General features: G+C 38.1%; 1 protein-coding gene across 1 annotated transcript; it reads right to left on the reverse strand.

Annotated features, from left to right (window-relative positions):
- Positions 1-164: 164 nt before the first annotated feature.
- cryl1 (crystallin, lambda 1) lies at positions 165-27,953 on the reverse strand. Its single transcript, XM_069713377.1, has 9 exons — positions 27,842-27,953; positions 26,672-26,779; positions 24,079-24,205; positions 20,277-20,438; positions 18,568-18,663; positions 17,908-18,006; positions 9,633-9,741; positions 4,376-4,482; positions 165-745 (listed from the first exon to the last, which is right to left on the reverse strand). The coding sequence occupies exons 1-9, from the start codon at positions 27,880-27,882 to the stop codon at positions 641-643; spliced, it is 954 nt and encodes a 317-aa protein (XP_069569478.1). The 5' UTR covers positions 27,883-27,953; the 3' UTR covers positions 165-640.
- Between the last annotated feature and the right edge of the window lie 15 nt (positions 27,954-27,968).

Genomic DNA, 27,968 nt, shown 5'->3' on the forward strand with positions numbered 1-27,968 from the left:
ATGCAAGGAACATCATCGATTTGTTGTGGTCTAAACAGTGACCATTCAATACTACAGTACTCAGTCCAGAAATATAGGGTACTTCATCGTTTAAATTTCCCTTATGATTAGGATCATAAAAACACGCTTTATTAGGTGGTTTTAAAAAAACAATGACAATAATGTATGATTTCATTGTTTTTATTAATCAAAACATTGTTTCATGCTATTTGTGGAATTTGTTTACAAAGGAGACCATTAATATGGTCTGCAGCAATGAATGACATGATGACATTTTTTTACATTTTACAAAGATGTAGTCTAATATTTAAAAGAAATGTTTGAAATTGAATCTTTGATGGGTAGTGATCCACAGTTCTTCTGCAATAATGAAAGAACTATCCATAAAAGGCACAAAAAGTGATTTTTGCAAATCAAATTACAATTTTTGTCACTCCAAGGTTTCATTCTTACCATTTACATTTTAGTATTGTGTGAAATTTGTGCGTGCTTAAATCCTATCTACCAAATTTTAAAAACTTCTCTTGCAGAGGTTGTGGCCATTCTGATAGGACTAACATATATTTAAAAAACAAAATCCTCTTCTCAGCCAGCAGTCACAGTCTGAAGGGTTCTTGATTTTGGGCCGTGCGTGCTGATCTTAGTGGTCCTTCTTCAGCTTGGCCAGACACATGAGGAGCTTGTCCCTCCTCTCCTTCCTGGCTGACAGATGCTGCTCGTCGCTGGGAATCAGTTCACACATCTCCTGTGGACAACAGAGAGGGAAAGATATGTGATTAAAGAAGGCTTTCAGATGATGTGACACACTCATTGGTGCCCATGTTGGAGTTTCTCAGGTGCTGGAAAACAACAGATTACAATATAGCTGATTGCATTTCAAAAAAAATATTTTGTAGTCCTCACGAAATGACTTCGAAAATGAGTTTTAGTACTGTACCTGCGAATTACACACCAAAATAACATGTATAATATGAGTGCAATCTTAACATAGACTGTATCTAAAAGTGGACAAAGCTTTAAGGTCTGAAAAATTAGGCTAAAGCAGAATTGTCTTAAACTGCAATACCACCGAGTACCTCCAGGGGTTGACTCCAAAAAGCCTCTGTCTACATCAACTCCCATTCAACTTCTCTCATGAAATACAAAGTCAATAAAGTGATTTTGTTGCTGTAAGCTAAAGTCACTCCTTCTTATTTGTTTTCTGGGGGACCATCTGAAAATAATCCCGTCATTAATTGAAAAAAAAAAAAAAAAAAAAAAAAAAGCGTGTCTGTTTGACTGACATGCCTGCGGTGCAATCAGATTTCCACTATAGGTGGGCGGGCGTAGTGTCATCGGGTTGCCAGTGAGATTGAGTCAGATCCACTGCGATCTCCTCCCCAGCTTTTCCAAATATGGATGGAATATATATATCACTTCTGGCCCCAAAATAACAAATAGGCGACGACCAAAATCCAAACTGTGGGCTTCATGACGGGAATTCACAAACCAATGGGTGACGTCATGGTTGGTTGCAGCTTTGTCTGAACAGTGTCATTGCACCAGGGACTCCCTCTGATGGGTTGGGATGCCTTCATAGGGAGAGGCTGCAATGGCAAGGTTGATATGTTGCACCCTTTTTGCAAAGTCAGCATATCTGTGTCCTGCCCTCTACAGGTCAATAATCAAAGCATGAGCTGCTTAAAATGACAGATTGGCATCATCTATTTTCAGTATGCTTCACAATCGCTGGGTCTTTCACAGCTGTGTGGAAAACAACATCCAATTATCTTCATGCAGGTAAACATTATAACTCAGCTCTTTTCACTTCTACTCAGCTGATATTACTCAATGCCATTTGCTGCCTCAGCTCTTACACGTCTGTTATTTATTCTCCTTGAGTTGACAGTAGACTCATTATTGGTTCACAGTTCATACTAGATTTAAAGGTGAGATTGTAAGTGAACGGAACGCAGAGATGTGGCGTTCCAGTCGTGGTTTGAGAAGTTTACTGGATGATTTCATAGTTTCCTTCACTGTTGCTATTGGAGTCTTTTACAACTGTTCTGAAATCAAGGTGACTACAGCTGCTGTGGAGGAGCAAGAGACAAACTTTTATGTTGCCATTACAAAACTCCCTTCAGCCCGAAGCCATTTTCTGAACTTTTCCCCAGAAAACACTTAAATTGAATCAGTAACAGCTCCACGACTGTGAGGTCAAGCTGAACAACCTTGGGCTCTATGGATAAGAGACACTCAAGAGAATTTCCATACACAATAAGTCTCTGTCCCCATCACAAGACCGGAGTCAGATCTGAAGATCTTCCACTTAATCAAAATTGTACACTTGGATGATGATCCTTTATGATGTGCAAATCTGCAACTGCAAACAACACGTGTCTGGAAATATGTGCAAAACTATTAGAATGATGTCAAAGTATGATTGTACCAAGCTGAAGCCTGGTTTACCTCAACTGGTTCTGTCTCTTTCCAGTGAAACTGATGTCCCCGAATGCTCCACAACAACCGCTTGCTGTAAACAGTTTGAACAATATGTATCCCATAGGACTACTGGTACCTGTGGATGTGTCTCAATTTGTGTACTTACCTACTCACACTTGTTATTTTGAGTGCCGATGTGCGTTCACACTGACAAGTATGGAAACATGCAGTGCACTATGAGCAAGGTTTTACTCATAATGGTCAGAAAGCTGAGTATGAAACGCTGGGAACTCGACAGTCATCATCTTAGCTATGAGGTGGAAAGGAGGGACCAACACCCTTTTTTTCAGAACGCTGAAATTGGCACCCGAGGAAGCTGCAAACACAATTCAAGTTGTACTCGTCTATACTGCTGTAGGACAGAAGCCGTCAGTATATTTATCGTGTGCGGGAAACAAACATTCAAAACAAAAATGTGTTCCTTTTTTAGTAAAAAGCAAATATGTTGGCAAATAAGCATTCGATTGTTACAGTCATCATTTCTGGTAAATACTCAATGGCCACGTGAAATTTGAACGCACAAAGTCTTCTACATGTAAGAGTTCAAACGGTAGTGTGCAAATTAAGACAAAGAGTCTTCTTCCTAGAATGGCCTATGTTTTATCACCACTGAACTACCATCTACTGGATTTTAAGATTTATGGCATTTAAAGAGCCAAATTTTCTATCACGCGATTTTAAAGACAAATTATTTACGGTTCAGCCCTTTGATTCCGATCTACTCTAAAATTATTTGGTTCTTCTTCAGGCTACACTCATCCACCAAGTTTCATTAAAATCGTGACTGTAATTGTTCTGTAACCCTGCAAACAATCAGACAAACAAATCAAACATCAAAACTGCAACCTCCTTGTTGTTGTTAATTACAGATTGAATAACAGTCTTTTTAACAATGACTCATTAAACAGTGGTGCTTTTGAACCTGTTCTAAAAAACCTCAAACCCCACTCCACCAAATGTGATGCATCAGGAAGGAAGCACAACAATGCTACATCCACTTCAGGCGTAATTGTACTGGAAGCCAGTCACACTCTCAGAAACCTTCTAAAAATGGCTACAGGTTGTGTTTTAATCACAGACTCGGCCTGGTCCTGATACAGGGACCACCAGGGTGGAAAGGATTTAAACCCACCAAGGCCAAAGTTAATGTGATGGGATTTTTTTTTGTTCTTGCATGAAACGCCACCTTTATAATCACAGAAGAAGATTCTACTTCTGAGTGGAAATCTGCATAAAAGTCACCTTTCAAAGGGACAATCTTCATTGAGAACAGGAGGTTTTTAAGCAGAGCTAAAAGCACCAGAAAACAAAGGTCAAACAGAGTCAACTGCTGCTGTCCATTAAACTAGTTCACCTTAGACTATTTATTGCTCTTGCTTAGGGTGTCCCCACATGATGACCTTCTGTGGTCATCAGGGCGACAGGGGTCACAGCCTGTGATAGCATGTGACCAAGTAATGCTTACTGATGAGAGGGGTGTATGGTGCAGAGGTGAGGAACAACTCTTGACTTTCAGTCATGCAGAACTAAAGACTCCATCAACAAACATTCTCAACAGTGGAAAGAGATCACAAACCTGAATCATTTATTGTTCGATTTATTCAATGTGTTTGAATTGTATTAAATATATACAATATACCTGGAGATTTTTTTGTGATAACAATATTCTTGACGATACAACAAAATACTGAAAAAATATTTGATTATTAATTTTGATAATATACAATTTCAATAAAGTAAGTGTTATATATTTGTATGTCAGCAGAAATGTAAAATTGTGCCGTCAAATATTCAGTAAAAACTAAACAAAACTTATCTCTCACTTTAAAAAATGTTAAGAAAGTTTTCCTCTGTGACGTTTCACTTAAATCTCCTTTGCTGCCATCGTACTTACATTGACGACGCTCTTGGCTCCCTCACCACAGAAGTCAGGTACAGGCCCAAAGGACTTCAGGAGCCTTGTGATGCCCTCCCCATATCGTTTCATATAGTCCTCCAAACCTGTAAGAGGAGGGACAGCTGATGAATGGGGTGTAGGCCTGAAACGATTAAACCTGACAAATCTTACAGCAGCTGCTTCACACATGCATCATAACATGTTCCTCACAGCCCCAAACCCTGGCAGAGAAGGTCGATGGCTCTTAAACTGAAAATTCTGCTTCAGTCCAAGAAAAGATTGTAATGAAGCTCAGGGTAGGGCTGTCTCAATTATTACATAACAGCAATTATTTGAGCTGACTGCAATCTTTTTGTACAATTGTATTCAATTAGCAGGGTGAAACTAACAGGAACGTCATATTTCCGTCACTCTTTCCATGTAGATTTCTCCTGATTGAAATTTAACTGTCCCTTGCTCCATTTCTTCTGCTTGTTTATTTTTTATTTTTGGTACCTGTTATTTTTAGTAATTTCTTTGTATATTTCTATTATTATTTTTCATATCGGTCCTTGGAGTTATTGTTTACAAAGCCTAAAGGTCAAACAAAAAAATAATTGTTACTTACATAATTCCTGTGTTCAATGCCACAAGTGTCTGTTCTTCTCCATAGGGTGTATGTGTATTAAACTAAGATTAGACTTGTACTGTAGGACTGCATTTGTTGCATCTCAAAGCTTCAACACCATTAATATGAAGTAAGGCACATGCCAAAGCTTTTCTGAAAAAGTGAATAAAAGATAAACAGTAAAGCACACCGATAAATTAAGTCTAGGTAAAATACATTTGAGCAAATTTCTTATTGTACAAAGAAAGCAATTTTCTAATTTCTAATTTCTAGATTAGACCCTATATTTTGAATTTGTTGACTCCACTGAGAACCACTGGCAAAAAAAATTGTTGTGTTTATTAATTGAAATTCAAGGTTTAAAAGTAATTAAAAAAAAAGATAATAAGAATATGAAATGAGAACTCCTTGCTGAAAGTGAAATGTTAAACTCCTCATAAATAACTGTGAGGTGTCCTTTGAGGCGTTTTTCTTTGTTTTACTTGAACTTGGAGTGTGATTCATTGGCATTTCTCTCATTTAATAATCTTCAATGACTCATTTGTGATGTAGGCGGCACATTTTGGCTGATCATTGATTTATTAGGTGCTAAACAAACTGTTAAACATTAATAAATGGGGGCTCTGGTTTTCTGCCATTATTTCTACTGCAATCTTTGTTCTATTCATGCAGCTTTAAATTAAATACAATTAATGTAAAAACACTTTGGATATCACGTCATGAATAAAGATCAATAATCCTGCATAATACAAATCTCTGATCTCTCTACAGAGGTGTCCCATTTAATAATTAATATTTCTAATAATTAAAACAGGTATTTTTTTATTTTTTTTATATAACAAATTGTCCTGCTGTAATTCTTCAATGTTGGTCTTATCTAAAAAAAAAAAAAAAAAAAAAAATCTAAAACATGAATAATATCTGATAACAGCTCATGTTATGAGCTGGCTGGGCTATTGGTAATTGCTTATCAAAATACTATGTTCATCTTTATCTAAACATCCTTTAGCATGGGTCGAGTCATAATTGTGTCTGTTAGCTTGGATGTAGAGAAATGACACAAACACCGCAAATATTCTATGAGGCAACACAAGTCCCATAATAAGCAATGATTGGTCAAAACGTATCATAAAGAGGGTCAGTGTTATGGTTTGTTGACATTCCTGTGATAAGAAACGGGCGACTAGAGCTCTGAAGCTACAAAGCCAGCATGGAGCAAGAGAGTGTGTCCAAACTAGTTCACACTGACTCTCTAATTAAGGCAGGTCAGAGGGGCTCAAATTAAAATAGTTCTGTCACATTGAAATGAAGTTTCACACCAGATTTAAAAGCGGTACACCTTATTTCATCAAACAAACTGGATAAACACCACAAAGGCTTTAAGTCTTCTCATTTACTGCAGTTATTCCGGCAAAGTTTTACACCCAATATGTGACAAGTATGGAGCTAGAAAACTGTCAAAATCATTTTGCTATCTCACGCATCATCTTCAAGCTGAAATTTGAATGTTTGCATGAAGCTTAGTGGGACAACACATTGTGTATGACACAGCAGTGTGATAAGTACCATCTACCTTCAACTAAAACATTTGGTGTGGGAAGAAGAAATGGGTCATTTCAGCCATTTTTTTTCTTTCCTTACATATTTTGCTGCCTTGTCGTGCTTTTTTCCCCATAAAAGTTTGTACTTCATGCATCCAAAATTGAGGAGTGATTTCAAACTGGTACAAACAGTTTACCAGGAGATGGCTCAGCAAATGACAGGTTCCCCAAGAGCTTCCCAAAACAATTTTGTTATGTTTACTTAACATTTCCACACAGGTTAAGAATGAGCGGAAAATTACAGGTTTCAGCTTCCACACTAAGACAAGGTTGTCATTGCATAAACTTTAGTGTCAGTTTGGTTTGGAGGAGCAACATTTTTTACCTGTTTTGTTTGTGAAGCAAGTGGATGAATATGTAACATGGTGCTTCCACTTGCAACTGTATCACAGGTGTACGTACAACCCCGTTTTCAAAAAAGGTGGGACGCTGTGTGAACTTTAAATAAAAAGAGAATGTGATGATTTGCAAATCATGTAAACCTATAGTTAACTGAAAATAGACCAAAGAAAAACATTTCAAATGTTGAAATAGACCTTTTTTTTTTTTTTTTAATATATGCACCCTCATACTATCACGGTTGCTGGATTTTGAACTGAGCACTGATAACAAGCTGGGTGGCCCAGAGAAGGCAGTGCTGTTTCTGGATCATGTTTATATGTTATTTTTACTTTTCATGGTAGAATTTTAACTTGAATTTGAGGATGCAGCGACAAGCTCTGTTCACAGACAATGGTTTTCGGGAGTGTTCCTGAGCCCATGCAGTGATTCCCTACATATTCGTAACTGGTTTAAATGCAGCGCTGCCTGAGGGCCTGATGACCACGGCCATCCATTATTGGTTTTCAGCCTTGTCCCTTACGTACGTAGATTCTTCCCAAATATTCTGAAACTTTTAATGATTTTATGCATTGTAGATGATGAAATCCCCAAAAAACTGCCTCTATGAAATGCTCTTTTTTATACCTAATAATGTTACTGATCTGTTGCCATTTAAGCTTCACAACTTTTCCAGTCTTTTGTTGCCCCTGTCCCAACTTTTTAAAAGTGTTGCTGGCATCAAATTCAAAATGAGCATATATTTTTCATAAAACAATACGATTTCTCAGTTTCAACCTTTGATATGTTGTTGTTGGTCTACTTTCAATTCAATATGGGTTTACATGATTTGCAAATCATCACGTTCTGTTTTTATTTACATTTTTCACAGTGTCCCACCTTGTTTTGGAAATGGGGTTGTATGTGTAGTTTTCTGTTACTTTAAAATACTTTTGTGGTTGCCTTTAATGGAATGCACCTGACTTTCTTCCCAGTTTAACCTGTCCATACAAGCGAATCAACTGACCAAACTGGGTATTCTGGTCTGAGGTGCCATTTCGTGACACAATGCATAGTCAGCTAATGGTTGGAAAGGTCGATCACACTTCTTAGAAAAGTGTCTAAGGTCATTTTGGTGCTTTTTAGCTGTTGATCTGAATTAGCATTTGAATCCATTGTCACTGATGACATGAAAGCCAGACCTTCTTTTAAGACCAGTTTTTTTGTGTGTGTGGTCTATTCCTTTAATGGATAATGTTGTCCTGTACAGGCACATGGGTTACAAAAGTCATTCAGGGGGAGACAGAGAGGCTGAGTGCTCCAGTATCTGATTGGAATGATTTAAGGATCTGAAGTCACAACAGGAGTAGGTCTTAGCAGTCTTTGGAGAACATGATTATACTACTGCTTCCTGAGCAGAAAAAAAGAAGAAATCAGTAAAAAGGTCCAGCACTGTAACTACAGGTAGAGCTGGCACCTGGTTTGAAGGCTGCGATGTGGGCTCCGGGAGTTTTGGATTACTGGTGTGAGGGAGTGCATTCATCGCTACCCATCAAAAGACTGCTTTGTTCAGCCATGGTATGTGTGTGTGAGTGTGTGTGTACACAGTCAGGGATACACTCTGGGTTTCACACTCCCCTTTGATATTCTCCATCTCCATGAGGTTTCACTCTCACTCTGTCCCAGACACACACAGGAACACCACAGGACAGTACAGTACATGGATGCTGAGACATGTGAACTATATTTCATTGTTGGTTCTTGGACATAACTGGTGAATTACTTTCACTTTTTGTGCTCATGTATTGTAGTTTTTGAGGTGATAGCTTGACTTTGGTACTATAATTTTCTATAACATAAATCACAAAACGTATAGGTTCACCGTGAGGACAGCCATTGTAAATAAGCTTAGGCTGTAAATGCTGTAGTGTGTGGCATTAGTTCATGCTCCATACTTCTTCCCATACAAATAAACATTAAATAAAGACAAGAGGAACCGGGGATTGACCTGCCAACCTAGTGCATGAGGCTCTACCAAGTGGCACCCAACAATGAACTGGTTTGTGAACTGATATTGTAAAGCCTTGAGTTCGGATTTTGGCCATTGCAATCTTGCTATTTTGGAGCCAGAAGTGACCATATTTGGAAGAGCTGGGTATGATCAAGTGATGGATCTGACTTGATCTGATTGGAAACCCGAGGATACTACGATCCACCCACCTATAGCGGAAACCTAACTGCAACACAGGGCCATCAATCAAACAGACACGTCCCCAAAAATACCACTTTTTGAGGGCTAATATCTAATTAATGATGGAAATATTTTCAGAAAACTAATAAGGAGTAGCTTTAGTGAACGTCACCAGATTGACTTAAAAAAAATGCATTGAAATTTGTATTTCATGAAAGAAGTTGAAAGGAAATCTATTGATTAAGAGGCTTTGTGGAGCCAACCCCTAGTTGTCCTCGGTGGTATTGCAGTTTAAACCACTTCCGCACGGCCTCATTTTTCAGCCCTGGAATCATCTACTACTTAAACTAGTATGACTCTATAAAATCCATATTAGCAATTTTTGCTGAAAATTTTAAACCATTAGCTGTCATCTCTCCTCTTTCTCTTTTTTGTTACTCAAATTAAGTAAAAATTGCTCAAAACGAGAGCTTCGAAAGGGTATGTTGGTCAATGACCTGTATGTGTGAGCAAAAAGTTCAAACGGGGACACATTACCTTCAGGTGCATTGAGGTGCATCGTTTCCATGGGACCTATGAAGGCGTATCGCATTCCTAGTCCCTCTGACATCACCAGGTCGATGTCCCTCACTGAGACAATGCCGTCCTGATGGAGTGAGACAGAATCAAAAGGGTTGTAAGCAGACGGTTCAGCTCATTTACTGAACTGATTTATATGTAGCTCCCTTTGTATTACACATAAATAGGTTATAGTAGACGTATCACTACTAAATCTCCCTACAGTAACTCTATCTGTCCGTACAGTTTAAAGAACAAACAGGTCAACGTTGAGCCATCTATCAAGTGTTTCCCACTGACCTGCCTGTGTTCAGGATGCGATGGTGATGAGGCTACCAACAAACAAACTGCAGGTTACATTTTAATCTGGATGTAAGGACATATTTTTCCTGGCAGATCCACAAAGTCATGACTTTTTACCCCCCCCCCCACAGTGTTTTGGACAAACCAGATTTCCTTTGATCCCATCAGACTACTCCCACCATATAGAGTTTCCCTAATCAGCCAATTCTGTGTCCTCAGGATTATGTGCATGGAGGAGAGTGGCCGAGGATGGAGGGATGGATGGAAGGAGAAACAGAGGGAGTGGTTCAGGTATCTTTGGTTTAGAGATACCTGTTGGCCGACCACAGAGGAAATCAAAGCTCAGATACCGGGAGTAGGGTGAGCAAGAGGAGAGGGACAGGGTCGTCTTTGTTTGGGTCCGGCGTCCAACAACGAGCCTGTTATCTGAGCAAAGCGGGATGGTGGGTGGGGTCTTTTCTCCACTGTAATCACTGGGGGCAACAAGCTGCTTTCTCAGCCACTCTGCTTTCCAACGCTGGCCTCGACTCAAGGACTATTTTCTGTGTGGATGTGTGTGTGTGTGTGTGTGTGTGTGTGTGTGTGTGTGTGTGTGTGTGTGTGTGTGTGTGTGTGTGTGTGTGTGTGTGTGTGTGTGTGTGTGTGTGTGTGTGTGTGTGTGTGTGTGTGTTTTCGAGGGATGAAGGAGAGTATTGGTTATGTAAGCAGGATCACAGGGCCACTCTCAGACCACAGGCCTTGATGCTGTGATCAAAACATTACATATGCTGCACATATGTAATGTTTTGATCTTTACTCTGCCTCAAGGGTTTAAGTAGGGAGCGTGATAGGCAGTGTTTTTACACATTCTGTCAAACTCCCCAGTGAAAGTCTTGGACATAACTGGTGATGGAGTGAGTAGCTGCTGGTCATGCAGTGGCTACCATTGACTGTAGTTCTTTACATATGAAGGGTAATGTGGTAAATTAGAGTTTCGGTAATGCAATAGGTCTTCCGGACTTGATTTTATCATAAAAGCTAGTTTTTTTGCAGATAGACAGTCATGGTGAAACCAAAACTGGTTTACAAAGTAAGAAAACATTATTTACTTAAACACAGAGCATGAGAGAAAGCCTTTCTCAACTGTCGTGCAAAAGTGTGAAAAAAACCCGTTAGTGCACTTGAGGATGTGTCAGTGTTGCGTTTTGCCTCGGCTAGGTGTGACAAAAAGTACACGCTTGTATGACAGCCTATACAAAGAATGCTAAACTCTGTGTAGAAACAAGGTCAGGGGTGGTTGAATGGATCAAATACATGGCTTTCACCTGGGAGTCCAGTAATCGAGTCCATGAGAAAGCAAACGTTGACGTGGATTTCTTTTAAGTAGCGCAAGTAAGACTCACATAATGTAACTTATTTAACTTGGGTAACATAGGTTTATTAACTTACATGACAAATGAAATGTTATCTACGTAAAATGATTTATTCTAACCCAAACCATGACCTTTTCCTTACCCTAACCACATGGTTTTAGCGAATAAACCTAAACAAATCCAACCAAATTTGTGACTGTGTCACATTTAGTCCAAACCATGATTTCCTCCTGAACCTAACTACACTCAGGTGAATGAGGCACAGTCATAATTATTTTGTCATACAAAATGTATCACGTCACTAATTATAAGGTGCGTGTAGACATTGTGTTGTATTCCTTATGTTGTATGACAGTAGTGATAGCATCACAATGTTTGATATAAGCTAGTAGCAATAACAGAAGTGTTCACTATTTTCAAGTCACCAAATATCTCTTCACAAGTGTATACCAATACAACTCAAAATATAGTGTTTATATATTTGATATCTTTTCAAATATCTTTGCAATCACCTTTTGCTACCCTTCTAATATAATGAGACGGTAAAATGGGAGGTACTTTATTTAAGTGAAAAGTGATGCTGCAGTAATGAATCCATCCTGCAAGAGAATACCTGTTTTTGTAAACACTAAATAGACTAAAGATTACAGGGAGTGTTCAGAAATCAAGGCTGAGGAATTCATCTCTAACACTTTCCATCTCATTTAACAAATATGCACGCCACAAAGACTGGGGAGTGCCACTGTACAGAGTGCCTTACTGTAAGATGATTGATAGTATGTCCCAGTGGGAGTGGAAAACTGAACTGGACATTTCCCAGTGACTGGCAGTAGAGGAAATTGTTGGTACTGCGGGTAGATGGTTAAAAAAACCTAAACTGATGTGTTATTCTTTGTTCCGTGTTCATCTCAACATAACTCATGTAGTGCCACATACTGTGGATGCCAGCAATTTTGAATGCGGTTGATTATGATTATCATGCATGACTTATAGAATGGTTCCTCTGTTGGTTGAACTCTGCCTTTGGGAGCAGCCAAGAAAAAGCTCATAAGCAGCCATGTTGACAATCCAATACACCTGTTTTTATCAGAAAGTACAAAATGTATTTAACAGTGACATTAAAAATACCTTGTTGATTGATACCTGCTATACTCTGTTTGATTCCACTTGCTACAGGTACTTTGGCGGGTTTGTGCCAGATGTAATTGTGATGATTCTCTGTGACCAATCAGTGGTCTGCAGTGTTTTGACGTCACCTTTTAGTATTGGCTCAGCTCGCTTGGAACCTCAACAGTGGTGATACCAAAAACAGTACAAAGTACCAGGAACTATTCACAACTTTTTCCCAGTGGAAAACCAAAAAAAGCGAGTAGATTCAAGCTGGGCTGGTACCGGCAGTGGGCTGTGGGCATTAATCCCCCCACAGTCTACTTTTATTTTTAACTATGCACCAATCAATCCCTTACATTTTAGCTGTGTTTGGTTGTTTTTTACACACACAGTGAGATGAATTACAAGGAAGGATAAAGGGAAGCGTCTAAGTCTTGCTTTCAAGCTGACACTTTAACTTGTCAGAGAAGTTCGGTTACATTTAAGTCACACTAAGCAGGGGCGAGCAGCCAGTGTGCACATAGCAGGGCCTTTCAAACGTAAATGAGACAATGATGGGACATGATTTGTGTTCTTACATGTGATTTTCGTTCTATGACAAGTCAAGATGTCAGTTGTGAGGTAAGTCTGTTGGTGGTCTGCCATGAACAAAACAGAAAAACCTTTCTAAATCTGTGAAACAGATTCAGTGAACTAAACTCATAAACTGTATATGAAAAAGGACATAGTCTATATGTCTGAAAAGTAAAGCCAATGCTGAAGTTGCAGTCTGAGGTCCACTTCGAAACAGCAATTGGCATACCAATGGGTGACATAAACAGTGAAAACCTCACACTGTACAGAGTTTTTAAATCTAGTGTCTGGTGAGACATTTCTGCACTCATGTACTGATGATAAGTTTTACATCACCCAGCAATGATTGTTTGGCCAAAGTTGATGGGGGATAGGGTTTCGACAGAGAGGCGGCAGCAGCAAAGATTCGTGGAAAACTAAAAACCCTCTGCGTTCAGCGGAAGGATTAAAGTAAAAAAACAACTGAAAGAGATCTATTAAGGGTGCAAATACGGAAAGTCATTGGTGAAACTTTTTCCTCATTGGAGATCACTGAAAGTAGAGAAAAGACTGAGGGAGGACATCGATGTCACATTACGGTTCTTGGACAGGTTGGCTGTGTAACTGTTACTTGTTTTTTTTTTTGTGTAATTCCTCTTAATCGCAGTATTAAGTAATTAATTAATTATTTTCTTTTAAAGTTTTGAGGACCAATGTGTTAATGTTAAGTACCTTTGCAATTGTGGCCAAAATCTTGCCAGCATATCTGGCATCATAATTAAGGCAAAACTGAAAATTAAACATCTAAATCAAATATGACCATAAAAATATTAACCCAAATTTTTAAAAAGCACTGATGTCAGAAACAGTATGTCCATATTCTTTCACAGTTTACATATCTGTGGTCATGACTGGAATTATAAATTTCTCTGTCAATGTAAATTGAGGGCAGGAACACCTTTAGCTGTCAACAGGCCACGTTTTCACAAGTTCAAAGAAACCAACTAAAGATGTCCGGAGTAGATATTCTCAAATATTATAGACAAAACTTTGTGTAATATGATTTGTGATCGTGTGTTTTTATTGTTGCCTCTTTTCTTTGTTGTCATTTATTTCTTATAAAGCCTCTCTGAGTGTGTGTAGGCATTGAATTTTAATTTCTAGTTGACTGTGAACAGGCTGCTCTGTGATGCCCTCATCTGGAGCTCCTTCCAGAGCTAAATTTGACACGTTAACAGCAATGTGGAACTTTTAACAGCCAGGACCTAAGGGTGCCCTCGGGGTAGATACTCCTCAACACAACACAACCCTCACAAGGTGGTGATCCACGCAAAATAAGGAATGTCATGTAGATATGAGCCCGAGCTTCCACAGTCATGTGTGAAATCACAAATAGCACATGGTGGATGCATGCATGCTGCGTTACAGTCAGGAGGGAGAGGTACAGGTATAACTCTGCTGCATTTCTTTGAAGTACACTTGTAGGTTTTAATTCTCAGAAGAGAAATGTGACTGTTGTTGTTTTGATTGACTCAGTTGTGACTGAACTAACAAGTGTTTTCATCTGACTTCTTGGCCCACTTGGCTCCTCAGTGAGCTAAGACGCTACTCTTGAAACAAAAAAAATCCAGGGTCAATCCAGGACTTCTTAAAAAGTCTACACTGTGACCAGTCCAGGACCTTTGTCGAAAGACAAATCACAAACTATTTCTCTCTACTTGGGAGTGTGTAATACATACAACCTCAGAAATGCTAAAGAGAAGTGCTTTTTAGTGCTACTGTATTGCGAGCTTTCATGAAAGAAAAAGGGTTTGAAAAAAGGCATGCATATACACGACTATTTTAATGTGTGATTTTGTGTTGCAACAGAACTGATTTCTGCAGAAATGGTGACGAGAACATTTCATTACGTGTCCCAGTAAGTGATCTCAATGAGCAGGCACAACACTCGAGCCGTGGATGATGATGATGATGATGATGATGATGGTGACCAATTTTGACCAAAAGGCAGCCCACCTGACATTACTCGTTGTTTTTTTAACTCTCTTTTTGAAGCCTCCCATCTGGCATTTTGGCTGTCGCCATTTCATTTATTTGTTGTTGTTTTTATGAGCCAGAAGTGACTCTAAAAATGGCTCTGATACCTTAATTAACCTCAGAGAATGCACCTGCCATGGAGATGTGAAAGCTACTGTGCAGTGAGGAGATAATACACTGGGTCAGCCTGTTCAGACAGTTTTTGCACATTCCTTTAGTCAACAACACTCAGATCATCAGCGTAAGTCAGACGATCTTACAATGGTTGTGCTGCATTCAATTCTTTTATTTTATTGTGGAAATATACCAATTCCCACAGAAATGGATTGTGGGTGAAGGATTTTAAAAGGCATTTACAAAGTACAGCCTTCGACTTTGCAGCTACAGATTTAGAATTTTTCCTTTTTCTTCATCGATTTCAAATTTAATGATAAAAAAAAATGTAATCTATGAAACAATTCATGCATAACATAAAAGCAGAAAATCATACTATATACAATAGAACAGGGATCAATGCTGTAAAATAGGATACAGGTAGCATCAAGGCAGAGTAAGTGTAGCTTTGTAATGCTAGGTTAAGAAAGTGTTTGTATATTAGGGAGTCAATCTTACACAGACTTTTGTGGTCTGTGTTGAAATAATGGAGAACATGACTGATGAGAAATAAACAATGAAAAGTAGAATCAAAAGAAACAAGCGCAGGCATGTCCATCTACATCACCGTGACATTTAACCAACTTGTTTTCCCCATCGAGGCATAAATATTTGTGATGGACCAACCCCACTAAAGGAAGTTTCCTTTTGTGAATTCATTCGTCTTCAGTAATGTAGTGGCTTCTTTTTGAGTATAAAAAAAAATCAAATCACGTGTAAAGTTACAAGAGTTAGTTAGATTAGATTTCTGGTGTTTGTAAACCAATTTATCAAACAATCTTCGTAGTGTCCAACAATTCTAAAGAAACATCTGATTTTCCAAACAGTTTCTTTTTACCATTTTCCGTGTATCTGCTGGTCTGTGAATCCATGGATGTTTTTTCAGTTGCAAGCAGTTACGTAACCATTTCAAAATCCTCCTGTAGTTTATCAAAATAACAGTTTCACAATAATGTTATGTAAGTATTCATCGAAAAGTTTCCTTCTCTACATGTGTAGTTTAATGGGTAACACTTTAAATAAGGGTACATTAATTAATATTAGTTGGGGCTGTAAATAAGTATGAACTAACACTTAACTAACTGGTAACTAATGGTGAGATAATCCTTTACTAATGATGTTTATGGAAACTGAGGTATCAATGTATGGATTACTTAATAGTTAATAAAGATGCTATTGGCATAAGTATATATATTCATAAGCATGAACGACCAGTTAATAAAACATTTAACTATCGTGTCTAGAATCATTTATTAAAGGTGTTCATGTTGGATTTTTATTAAAACATGTAATCTGCATTTGTTTTTATATTGCTTAATAATCTACTCTGCATGGTAAAAACAGTTGGATTTTGTCACTAGAGCCTTGATTAAAACACATTTCTCCAGAGAATAACTCTTTAATGAAAAACTTAGCCACAACAGCAGGAGTTACTCTGCATACAAATCTGGTGTCACATCTTTCTTTAGCGGTCATTTAAATTAATTCTGATGTCCGTGGTAATGTGCAAAAAAAAATGAAAAGCTGCAAAGCCCTAATTCAAATTCAGTTCAGGAAACACTGAACACGTCTCAAGTTAACATACCATCAGTTGCTAACTGTCATCATCCTCTTCGTACTTATTATCAGTTGAACCATTTCTTCTGTGAGTGATCACATAATGGCGCCTGTCATCAGAGGCTAAAGCTCATTTACTCTCATTGTGTTTCTTTTTGGAAGGAGACCACAGGGATTACAGGTGATCTGACAGGGAGCTTCCTCTTCTCTGCCTCTATTACAAACCATGTCCAGCACTAATATCACCTCAACCATTGAGACTGAGGTGCTGTTGTCCAGAAGTAAAAACAAATGTGCACACATACAATCCTGTGTGCTTAGTGGTCAGAGGACATTAGGACATGTTGTAATAACACCAAATTAGTTTTTGATGGGAATTCAGAGTTAACTCAACTCAACAAAAATCAAAGATCAGAAAAAAGCCTACAAACAGAAAGAAGATTTGTGGATCAGAACTTTGTGTTTTCTTCTTTTCTCTCCGAGTAATCATCTGACGACCCCTCACATTTAACTGCTGTCCTCAGATGTAAAACTGTATATAAAGTAGTTCAAACTAGCAGAAGTTACAGACTTGCAGAAGCTACAACAGTAACATGGGGCTCACACACTGATTCTTTACTATAATAATCTAATGATGTCATATCTAATATTATAGCAGTGAGCAGGGGTCTCCAACCTTTTTACTCTGAGGGCTCCTTTGATCTACCGGGTAGGTTGCGATCTACCAGTTGGAGACCCCTGAGTTACAGGGGCCAAACCAGGAATTTTATTTCCATACGTTTACTTTAATAGAGGATCTGATTATGTCTTCCAACACTGTTCAAATGTGGCAGAGCAAAGCAAGTTGTTGGTATTTTGGTGAGAATTGAGTGTTAGACTTTGCATTGACAAAAGACATCACAAACTCATATCCGTCTCTGAAGTAACAATAATTTCAACCTTAAAACAGTGCCTTTCTAGTCTCAGAATTACACTTTAATTTCATAATCCAAACCTTATGTTAATGTTATATGTAACAATGATTTAGGCAACATCCACAAGGAAAAAAAACAATAAATGATACTCAATGAAATTAGGACAAATGTCACAAGATAATATTTCTTTCAAATTGCTGGCTAGTGTAAGTAAAAAAGCACAGCAAAGCCTTAAACGGTGTCTTTTGTGACAAGTTACCCCACCCAGACACTGACCTGGACCAGCCTCCATGACTCTGCAATAATGGCTGCCTGGACTCTGTTGAGGGCAAAGCCATCGATCTCTTTTTTCAGAAGGACAGGTACCTGGCCAACCTGAATCAAGACAAGACAGTCAAGTACAGTGTGGCATTACAGTGGCTCCTAAAAGACAGTAAATGTAGTTACTATATTTATAGTGCTGCCAAACTTAGTACATGCGGGAAGGTTTACGTAATACTCCCAGGAAGCCGCTGGTTATCATTTATTTCATGTTTTACATTTTAGCTTGCTGAGACTTGCTCAGAGTATGTAATCCTTCACAGTGAACTATTCGTTGTCGTTTTTATGGTGAGGCCGCTGCACCAGGGACCTGTATCACAACACACTGTGGTCCCAGATTTGTGCGTCTGATGCCAAAAATGGCCAGGAACCATCAAACCAACAACTGTAGTCTGGGCAATGTGAGAAGGAATTTAGCAGCTTGACTTCTAACCAACATCAAACGTCCAGTTCTAGCTTCCTTTAATTAGCCTCATATGTCAGTCCTGGTCTGTAGGATTAGGTTTCCTTATTTACTTAATGTCATAATCTCTAACAGTAACAAACTCATGTTTTCATCACTCCTACAAGTTGTGACACTAAAGAGCGAAGGACTATGTAGTCTCTGCTCCTTACCTTGGTCATCAGGGCATGGGTGTTGTCCATAACATTTGCTGCTGTCTCTGGGTGAGGTACCAGCTCCACCAGTTTGACATAGTAGGGTGGGTTTACCTGACAGAGACAAATCATACAGCGTTCACTTCACTAATGCAGAGGATCTGTGATTAGGCAACATTTCCTCTGATATGTCACGCATGTTTAAAAAAACCTGAAATCTGTAATGTAATTGTGTTTGGATGTAATTTAACAGCCAGACCATACCGCACTATGACGCACCTTGATGCCACCTGTGCACTGGACACTAAACTACATTATAAGACAGTACACAGTTTTACACAGTAATTCCTACATTAATCTCTGCACTATGCTACATTTAATTCATATATTCTATGATGTTATGTTGCATTGTCCTCCAAAATACTGCACTAAACTGCCCTGTTGTGTACAGTAAACAGCACAAAGCCACAATTCCAACCTAACAAGTAGAACAAAAAGGAAATTCTCCCGACCTACAGTTTAGTAATACTAAAACAGACTTCTGTCTGAAAATTGTTTTTATTCCAAATTTGAGGGAAATAATTTACATAGAGATTATGTGATTTTTTAAATTCTTTGGACAAAATATTTTAGGCAGATTGTTATAGTGGTATAGTGCTATTTGTTGAAGTACAGGAGTGTACCTATTACACGCGCACACACAAGGTCACACACACTATTAAGTTGTGGCTCTTTCTAAGGTTGTATAACCACTGTAAAAGCAAGTTTACATACAATAATCAATAATGTATTGTAGATATCTTGATCGCTTTGATTAAATAAAGTCAACAATGTAATCCTCCAAATATCAGCAGTTGTTCTGGATTACTCATTTCATTTTCAGTCAGAACACGTTCCAGAAGATTTTGCACAATAAAAGCCATGTTAAGAAATAAAGAGTTTCTGTCTACTGTAACAAAGAGTTCGAGTTGACATCATAAATCAATTAATACACCTTAAATGATCAATATCACAACTTTGACCATCTTTTGGCAAAACTGATTTGGCCTTACAATAAATAAGTCACAGAGCACTACAGCCATTTATCCTACAGGATCACCTTTTCACGACACTGTACACAACCTTTTAACAACTCTGTTTCACAATCACAACTGAAATTGGTCATGATCAGATACACAAAGCACAGTAAATAAAAAACAGTATTATTATGAAAAAAGATTTAGCAAAAAAAAGCAAAATTATTTGTGACAGTCAACATGCATCACTGCTGTTGCGATAAGGCTGTAATGTTTGTAGCTAGTGCTTCATGTCAGGTTTTAGTTTCAGGGTCAGCAGATTAAGGGCTGAAACATTTTGCACTTTCCAAAAGTAAAATTCAAACATAAAAGTTACATTTTTTTATTTTCAAGTTAGACAGTAAAGATGAAGACTGATAGTTTGTAAATGAGCAAACAAATAGCTGATTATGGTAAGGTGACACGGTGACAATGAATAATATACAGGCAGCACTTTGAATTCATGCAACCTCTAAACCTTACTGTTTTTGGATCATGCCATGTTATATTTTGTGTGCAGACTTTGTGTTTGTTAGTATTGTTTTTGTGGGCTGAGGGTGAAAGTAGAGGAACTGTAAATACATCATTGAGGGATTAATTAACTGACTTTCCAGGTTTGCAGGGTTATTAGGTAAAAATCCTGTCACACTACTCGCTGATCGCAGCACTAACCGGGTGGGAGACGAGGCAGCGACTCCTGTTCTGAACTCTCGAGAAGACGTTGCTTGGCACCAGACAGGAAGTGGAGCTGCTCAGGATGACGTCTGTTCCCACAAGACGCTCTATGTCCTGAAAGATGCTCTGCTTGACCTCAAGCTGCTCAAATACGCTCTCCTGGAAAACACAGACATACACAGAGGGAGAGTTTACACACACACACACACACACACACACACACACACACACACACACACACACACACACACACACACACACACACACACACACACACACACACACACACACACACACACACACACACACACACACACACAATGGGATTGTGAAGTCAGTGAGAGAATTGTAACACTGTCATCCTTTTATTTTCTCTAACATAGAAAGTAAATATCTCCTACCAAAGTCTACGTAACAAACAGTGAAGTATCACAGCAAAAAAGTATTTTGTTTGTTAGTGAATGTGAAACTAGTAACTAGAGAACCTACAAGGACAAATCTGTTAAAGGCCATGTTGGTCACATTTTTAAAACTGGATTTAACCAGTTTGTGTTTTAATGATCCACCTTAGGCGTCGCTGAACGCTTGTACGTCAGACATGACAGCACTGGAAAGGAGTGGCTGTCAAAAGTGTTGGGGGAGTGTTAATATGCTCTTAAAACGGCATTCATTGTGAGTGTGGAATTGCAATAACTGGCTGAGCGAGCAACATACCTGCATGCATGCGTAACAATAGGACGCTGTGGCCACTGATGACACACTTTTTTTTTTAAGGCAAACAAAACCATGGCAACAAGTTCAAATCAGACTTTGAAGGAAAAATTACAGACTATCCTTTCATAAACGCTAAAGTTGTATTTTCTATTTCTTATCATAGTGTTCCAGTCTATTTATGAGCAATTTCAAGAATTACTTGACTTTTTAAAAGGATATTTTGATTTGATTTGATTTGATTTGATTTGATTTGATTTGATTTGATTTGGATGGAGGCAACAGATTCACAGTGCATGTGATTTAAACACTGTGTAAAAAAGATAAAAAGCAGCTGTCTGTAAACACATTGACAGAAGAGAGGAATGTGAAGAGTGGTACCTGCTATCTAATGGTATGTCTTCTACTGTTTCCCTCCACTAAATAGGAAACCTTTCAGTCAGCAGTCTGTTATTGATTACCATGAGCAACAGTACAAGTTATTGTTCTTTTAGCAGTTTGACTATACAAACCTGCACTTCCACTTCTGTAGAAAAACCCGTTTGATAAAAGGGTAAAAGTTTAATCAGGTGACATCATGTTATCAGGAAATACGTGGCTGAGAGTATCATCCAGGAAAAATTTAGTATTTCCATTTTGCTAAGTCCACTAGTGCTCATTGTTCGAGTGAACTCTTACAGTGTATTGTTGTTGTTGTTTTTTTTTTTTAGCCCTAGCTGTCTCTGTGCTCTGATAACCTCCACTGTGATGAAGAGCACTATTGTGTGCAGTTTCAGGGTGGTGGACAAATTCTTGGCTAAAATAGTTAACTGTATATATTATTCTAAGTAACTGCGACTCATAAGATAAGAAAAGTGTTGAGTATTGAATGTGTTTTGTGTTCTTAGTGTGACAAAGACAAGATGAAGGATTCGGCGTTAAAATGTCATCTACTTCTTTTATCAGCAGAACAGCACTCGTCAAAACAACCTGCTGCTGAGCCTTTTGTCCAAAGAAAAAACTTTACTTTTGTGGTTCAGTTCAGAAAAGAGGCAAATTCCACAACTGCTCATCATGCATGACAGTATGTGCAGAAAGTTTTCAAATGTTCAGGTTTGTTAGAAAACATTTGTCCCAAAGGGAAATCCCTGAACACTTTAATGATGTTCAGACAGGCACAATTAAAACCAGTCATGGTAAACAGATGTGTTGTATCATAAATAACATCCATTACTTTGTCAAAAATAACTGTCTGAAAAATGACAAGTAAATTCTAACTAAATAATTCACAGATCTGAATTGATAAATTGTTAACTTAGATTCCTCCTTAGTGACCCACAATAACTATTAGTACACAGTATTGAACTTCAGGGCTGATATCTGACAGGATTGACATGTTTATTGTTATTCCGATGTTTAGAAAGCCTTAAACATCTGGACAGATAAGGGATGTTGAAGGCTTTATCAATATTTGGACATCCTTCTACATGAAGTTAATGTAAACTTGTTTGAAATAACCTCAGTTTAATTTTCTATATGTGGAGACTAATTAATGACCAGACTTTCCTTCCTTATTGACAGGCATGTATAGGCTACAAAAACCATTGGAATAACTTCACATACAGTTGGACTAGTGGTTACCTAAAGCCATTGACTTAATAAACTGGCTAACAGCCTTGTAAGGTACTTCATCTCCTCTGTCCTCCTCCCTGTGCTGCTGATATGCAGAGACTCACTGATCAACGGAGCAAGAAGAACCTGTCAGTCTTGTCAAACTCACTATCAGAAAAATAACGATCATTTTCTTGACTGATAATATATTTTCACTAGTATATTGTGCACCTATATTAGTAACTGACGATAAAAGGGGAGGGTATCTAATCTTAAATATAAAACATATATTTAAAAAGTACATCCTTATAACATATGTTTCCCATTAAGTGACCAAAGGGTTGTCATGGAGAGCTGAGTAAACCCTACAAGGAGTGTCTTCTCTAGTCTCTGCTGAACTGATCTCTATAGCTTTGTAAAATGTCTAAAATCAAGTGTGAGATGGCTTTTAAGATTTATTCAAAATCTGATCAATGACCAGTTTTATAGAATATGTCATAGACAGTGTTGAAAGGGTTATTTTGTTACACATTACACATTAAAGATTACTAGTTACCCTGTTAAAATGTAATGAGGTATTATTTCAATGAATTCATCAAAGTAATGTAACTTATTCTATTTAATTACTTTATGATTACTTTTCCAATAAATGTTTTAAACAGCGCAATAAAGCTGAAAAGTTCTAGGTAGATCACAACGGAGTGCAGTGAAGGAAAAATGTTCCCACAACCTCAAACCAGGTCTACATTCAGGTCAACTCTGTGCTGAGTGATGGTACAACTATCAGCAGGGCTGTTCACTGTTTTTCACACTGGTTCCTGAATGACTCATTTTGAATATCTCTTTCTCTTAGCAATGTCACGGCCAACCACCTTGTGTTTGCTTAGAGCAATGCACAGTGATTTGATGTGCAGACGATAGGGGGTGTGAATTCAAACAAGAGAACCAATGAAAAACAAGGCTCAAGATTTGAGCGCATACTGATAAATGGAGTCTGTCTACACATACACTGTAAGGCCAAAAGATGCAGAGCACCAGAATATTATATTCGACATAAAAGCTTTTTACCTAAAAGAATAAATTTAGATGTAACACTTTTGTAATCATCAACATTTCCACATATATTTTAATATTTTTTTCTAAGTAACTCGAACACTTTTAACATTTATTGTCTAATTCAGTTATGTGTATTCCCCAACACAGTTAATAGAAAATGTGACACGAATTAACCAATGATGTTGCGCCCCCTTGAGGATAATTCATGTAATAATGAGATTATTTTAATCACTCCAGAAGGGGATTTTAACTGCTTTATTTGTGATGCATTGATAAATCAATAAATAAACAATATAGAGTTCCCATTGAGGACAGGATACATATGTCCTGTCAAATGTGTGATGGATGATCAAGGGACTGATAAAACCAAGGGAAGGTTTTGGGAAGGGGTGGACATACACATTGTCATGTGAAAAATAGTGCCAGTGGTCCACTGTGTTACCTGGACAAAGAAGGCTCCCTCCAGAGCCTGAGCCAGGTCATCGTAGCTGCTGAGCAGGGCCAGCTGCTGTGTGGCGCTCAGCTTCCCTCGCAGCATGCGGGCTTCCTCCAGCTCCCCCAGCTGCTTGCTGAGCAGACACAGCGCAGAAGACACAGTTAACACAGTCAACAAAGTCTTCAGAGCGCGTGCTCCGAAGACTTTGCATGAAACAAACTGTCCTGTAAGACATGTGACACGACTCATTCTTTATGCCTGCATGAACTGACTGAGAAAGAAGACATTCAGGGAACTGTATATTTCTTAGTTCTAGTTGACAATATAAATATTCTGAATTTCCTACTGGGGAGTGTCACAAAAACTTTTTATTATTATTTTCTTAAAATGACTCATGTACAGATGTGAACCTTGGAGAGTCTTCTTGCCAGATCAAAACAGTTTTCTTTCTCTCTTCTCCCCATGTAGTTGTATTATGTACTAATGTTTTGAGTTTATTTATGTAGTTTGAGACTACACATAATTTTTGGAGGTTGCCAAGTGTGGCATATTCCCTGAAGAGGCCGTCTGGTGCCACTGTCACTAAACTGTAATATTTGTTGTCATGTGTCATTTCTGTTGCATCCAGTTTGGTTGAGTTGCAGGTCATACATTTTAGAGCCGGTTCAATAACATTAGCGTCATGAGAATCCTAGTTATACCTAAAGCTTTTGTTTACTTTCTAACTTACAGTTTTGATTTGGCAGAAATTAAACTGATTCAATGTGGGGGACTTTTTTTCAGGTGGAAAAAGTACAGCCTAATGCTTAAGGGGGTTAAACCACAGATTTAATGATGATCAGAATGCTCATCTAACATTTTCATCAACTGTCTTGTTATATAAAAATAACATTATTAAAACAAAAAATATTGGGAACAGCATATAACCCAAAAGATTAGTCTGATAGCATTTTATTGCATCAAAATCAGATATAATAGGATGGGAGTGTTTCTATAACCTCCTTACGTTGTCTTAGCAGTGACAGGAAGGGCACTGTTAAGGTGTAAAGTAGATTCGCAGTAAATGACATTCCATAAAATTTGGTTTGGCTCACATGTAGATACATCCACAGTTAATAATTCTTTGATTGTTTTGTATGGTTCTAATGTCTTTATTTACCTCACCAAACTTCCCTAAGTAGGTGGCAGGTTCCAGTTAATTGAGGCCAAGAAGATAAACTGCCATTCACTGCAGTGTTTCTTGTTTGCTTCCTTTTATTAATAAATGCCACCTTTGCTAATCGAGGTGCTTCTCCAACATCCCTTTGATCATCTGGCCTTCATGTGGTGGCAGTTATTACTTAAAAGATAATATATCCAATGACTCAGCAACACACCTGATTTTATTTGTCAAAACAAAGTCACGTTGAGGAAATTATACTTAATGAAAAAAGGGTGCAAGAACAGTCTGGCTTGATCAGCAGGAAATCCCAAACAACACAGGACAATGAAAAACCGATGCAATGACACCCTCTACTGTTCATACAGTCAGCGGAGTCTCCATCATACCATGGGCAGTTGCACCTATTTGTAGGAAGAATTAGATTTAAATGAATGGTACATAGTTTGAGTTCGTGTTATAGCTTCATGTTCTGAAGAACTTCTTTACATGAGTTTTTGTTAGATTGCTGTTTTTCACATCACTTCCCACCAAAAGCACTTTGTCATCCCACAGTAATGTTTAACTCGTAATGACTGAGCTGTAAAACAGTTTTGAAGCCTGAACATGTGTTGGTTCATGTGTTCTTATTGCAAGAAGAAACTGATGATTTTGCAGTGTTCATGTTCTGTGTAAGCACTGAAAGGAACAAGAGGTTATATTTTGGACAGGGCCGTTGTGAGTCATGCTGCATGAAGCCTGTCTATGTCTGTCGTTAATGTTTTCTTCATGCTTAGCAGCCATACTGACCTGATCGGAGAATAGTGTGGCTGTTTTAATCTTCAATTGTAAAGATATATCTATTTTCATTGATATACTGTCTCTGTGAAAATGTTTCTCTATTTTAAACTTAGTTTTTTACATTTTATAACTAAAACAATTCAGAATTCCTGTTTTTTTTGTTTTTTTTAAATAAATTATATATAAATAAACAACATTTGGATATTAGGTGTTACTAAAAAGGTGTAACAATGTAGATAGTTGGTGTTAGCTGGAGAGTGTGGTAACATCTAGTTGCATCTGATATACTGTCAAGCTATATTAGTAACATATAGACTGCGGAGATAGGAGCATATACATTTCTTTACAATAAGGTGAATCCACTGTTGGCATAAAAATAGACTTGTAAGATTTATGTAAGTCAATAAGACAATTTTTATTTTAAGCACCTCTTGAGCTTTTAGAGCTCCAGAAAAAAAAAAATCACACAGAGAAACCACAAGTTAGTTCATTTATATGACCTCATTTTACTCATTTTAAATTGTTTCAGACAAGTGAAGTTTTTCTGTGAAGCCCAAATGGTCATAACAAAGTAATCATTTAATCAACAACAACAAAACAAAGGTGACCGTACACCGAATATTATAATTATGAGTACATGAGATTTGCAAAAGAACCCACCTGATCTCTGTGATGGCTTTGGCAGACTGTCCTGGTTGGTTGTCATAGATCTTTACACTGTAGCCTCCACTGACAAACACCATAGCCCAGGAGCGGCCAATCAGCCCACTAAAACAGAAACAAAAATCACACAAACACAGAGAAAGAGAAATTACTGGACTCCCATCAATCAATCTAAAATTCTGAACAACAATTTTCAATCAAATCAGGCAGGTGAGAAGTCACATCCACAGTAAAGCCTTTGAATCTTGTAGTTCAGGGTCCTGTAATACGACCCTTTAACCCTCGTGTTGTCCTCAGGTCAAAATGACCCGCAGCTGTGTTCAACCAAGTTCTAGTTTATTTCTATATTTTTATATTTTTTGGGATCATTGGTGATCATTCTTTAAAGAAAGCCTCACAGCCTCCTTGTCACCAATGATCCCCAAAAATATGAAAATAAAATAGAACTTGGTTGAACACAGCTGCGGGTCATTTTGACCCGAGGACAACAGGAGGGTTAACATGGATAAAGCATGGTTTCACAATCAGTCCTAAACAGTCCACACACAGTCTGCTTGTTTTCCATTCTGCCTGCTCACTGCTCCAAACTGTTGATCGAGTTCCTCTTCCTGTCTTCCTTACATGTTTTACACATGAACCAACTCCATATTTTGCCGTTGCCTTATCTAAACCCCAAAAGCATAAGATTGAAAAATCCTGCAGAGGAAATTCAGTATCAGTGTGCTGTGATAATATGGCCCTCTTTGTCCTGCATAATAACACACATATTAACTGACTTCATAAGAAGATGACTGAACATCTGACTGTGAGGTTTAGTGTTTACTTTTCAGGTTTAAGTAAGGTCACTTCAGAGGACTGGCAGGTTCAGCTGAGTGAACAGAAATAGTGAACAGGGTACCCTACAGGAACAGATTGTCCAAATGCAAGCCTGCACAAAACAAGCTCAACCACAGAGCCTGTACAGCTGCGAGGCTGTTTCAGGTTTACAATAACAAATCACTGAAAAGTCTAGCTGCAAATATATATTACAAGAGACCGGGATGTTCCAGTGACATGCAAGAAATCAACACATGCATTCAGAAAGTCCTGTTTATGTTGTGAGCTGGAGCATTAAACAATACAGTACAAACGCTGAACTAAAATTATATGCAGTCTTTTCTTGCTCACCTGCCGATCACGGTGATGGTTTTCATGTCAGCAGAGCTCATGTCTAGATGTTATGAGGTCCAGCTCAGACTGAAGTTACAGTATTTCTATGAAAAGTGTCATCCGCCCCCCACAGTCACGCTGATAT

Source organism: Brachyistius frenatus, unplaced genomic scaffold (genome assembly GCF_029030835.1).
Source record: "Brachyistius frenatus isolate BFR_SWC_R1_liver_20210118 unplaced genomic scaffold, ASM2903083v1 Contig_118, whole genome shotgun sequence".
In the NCBI taxonomy this organism is placed as follows: Eukaryota; Metazoa; Chordata; class Actinopteri; family Embiotocidae; genus Brachyistius; species Brachyistius frenatus.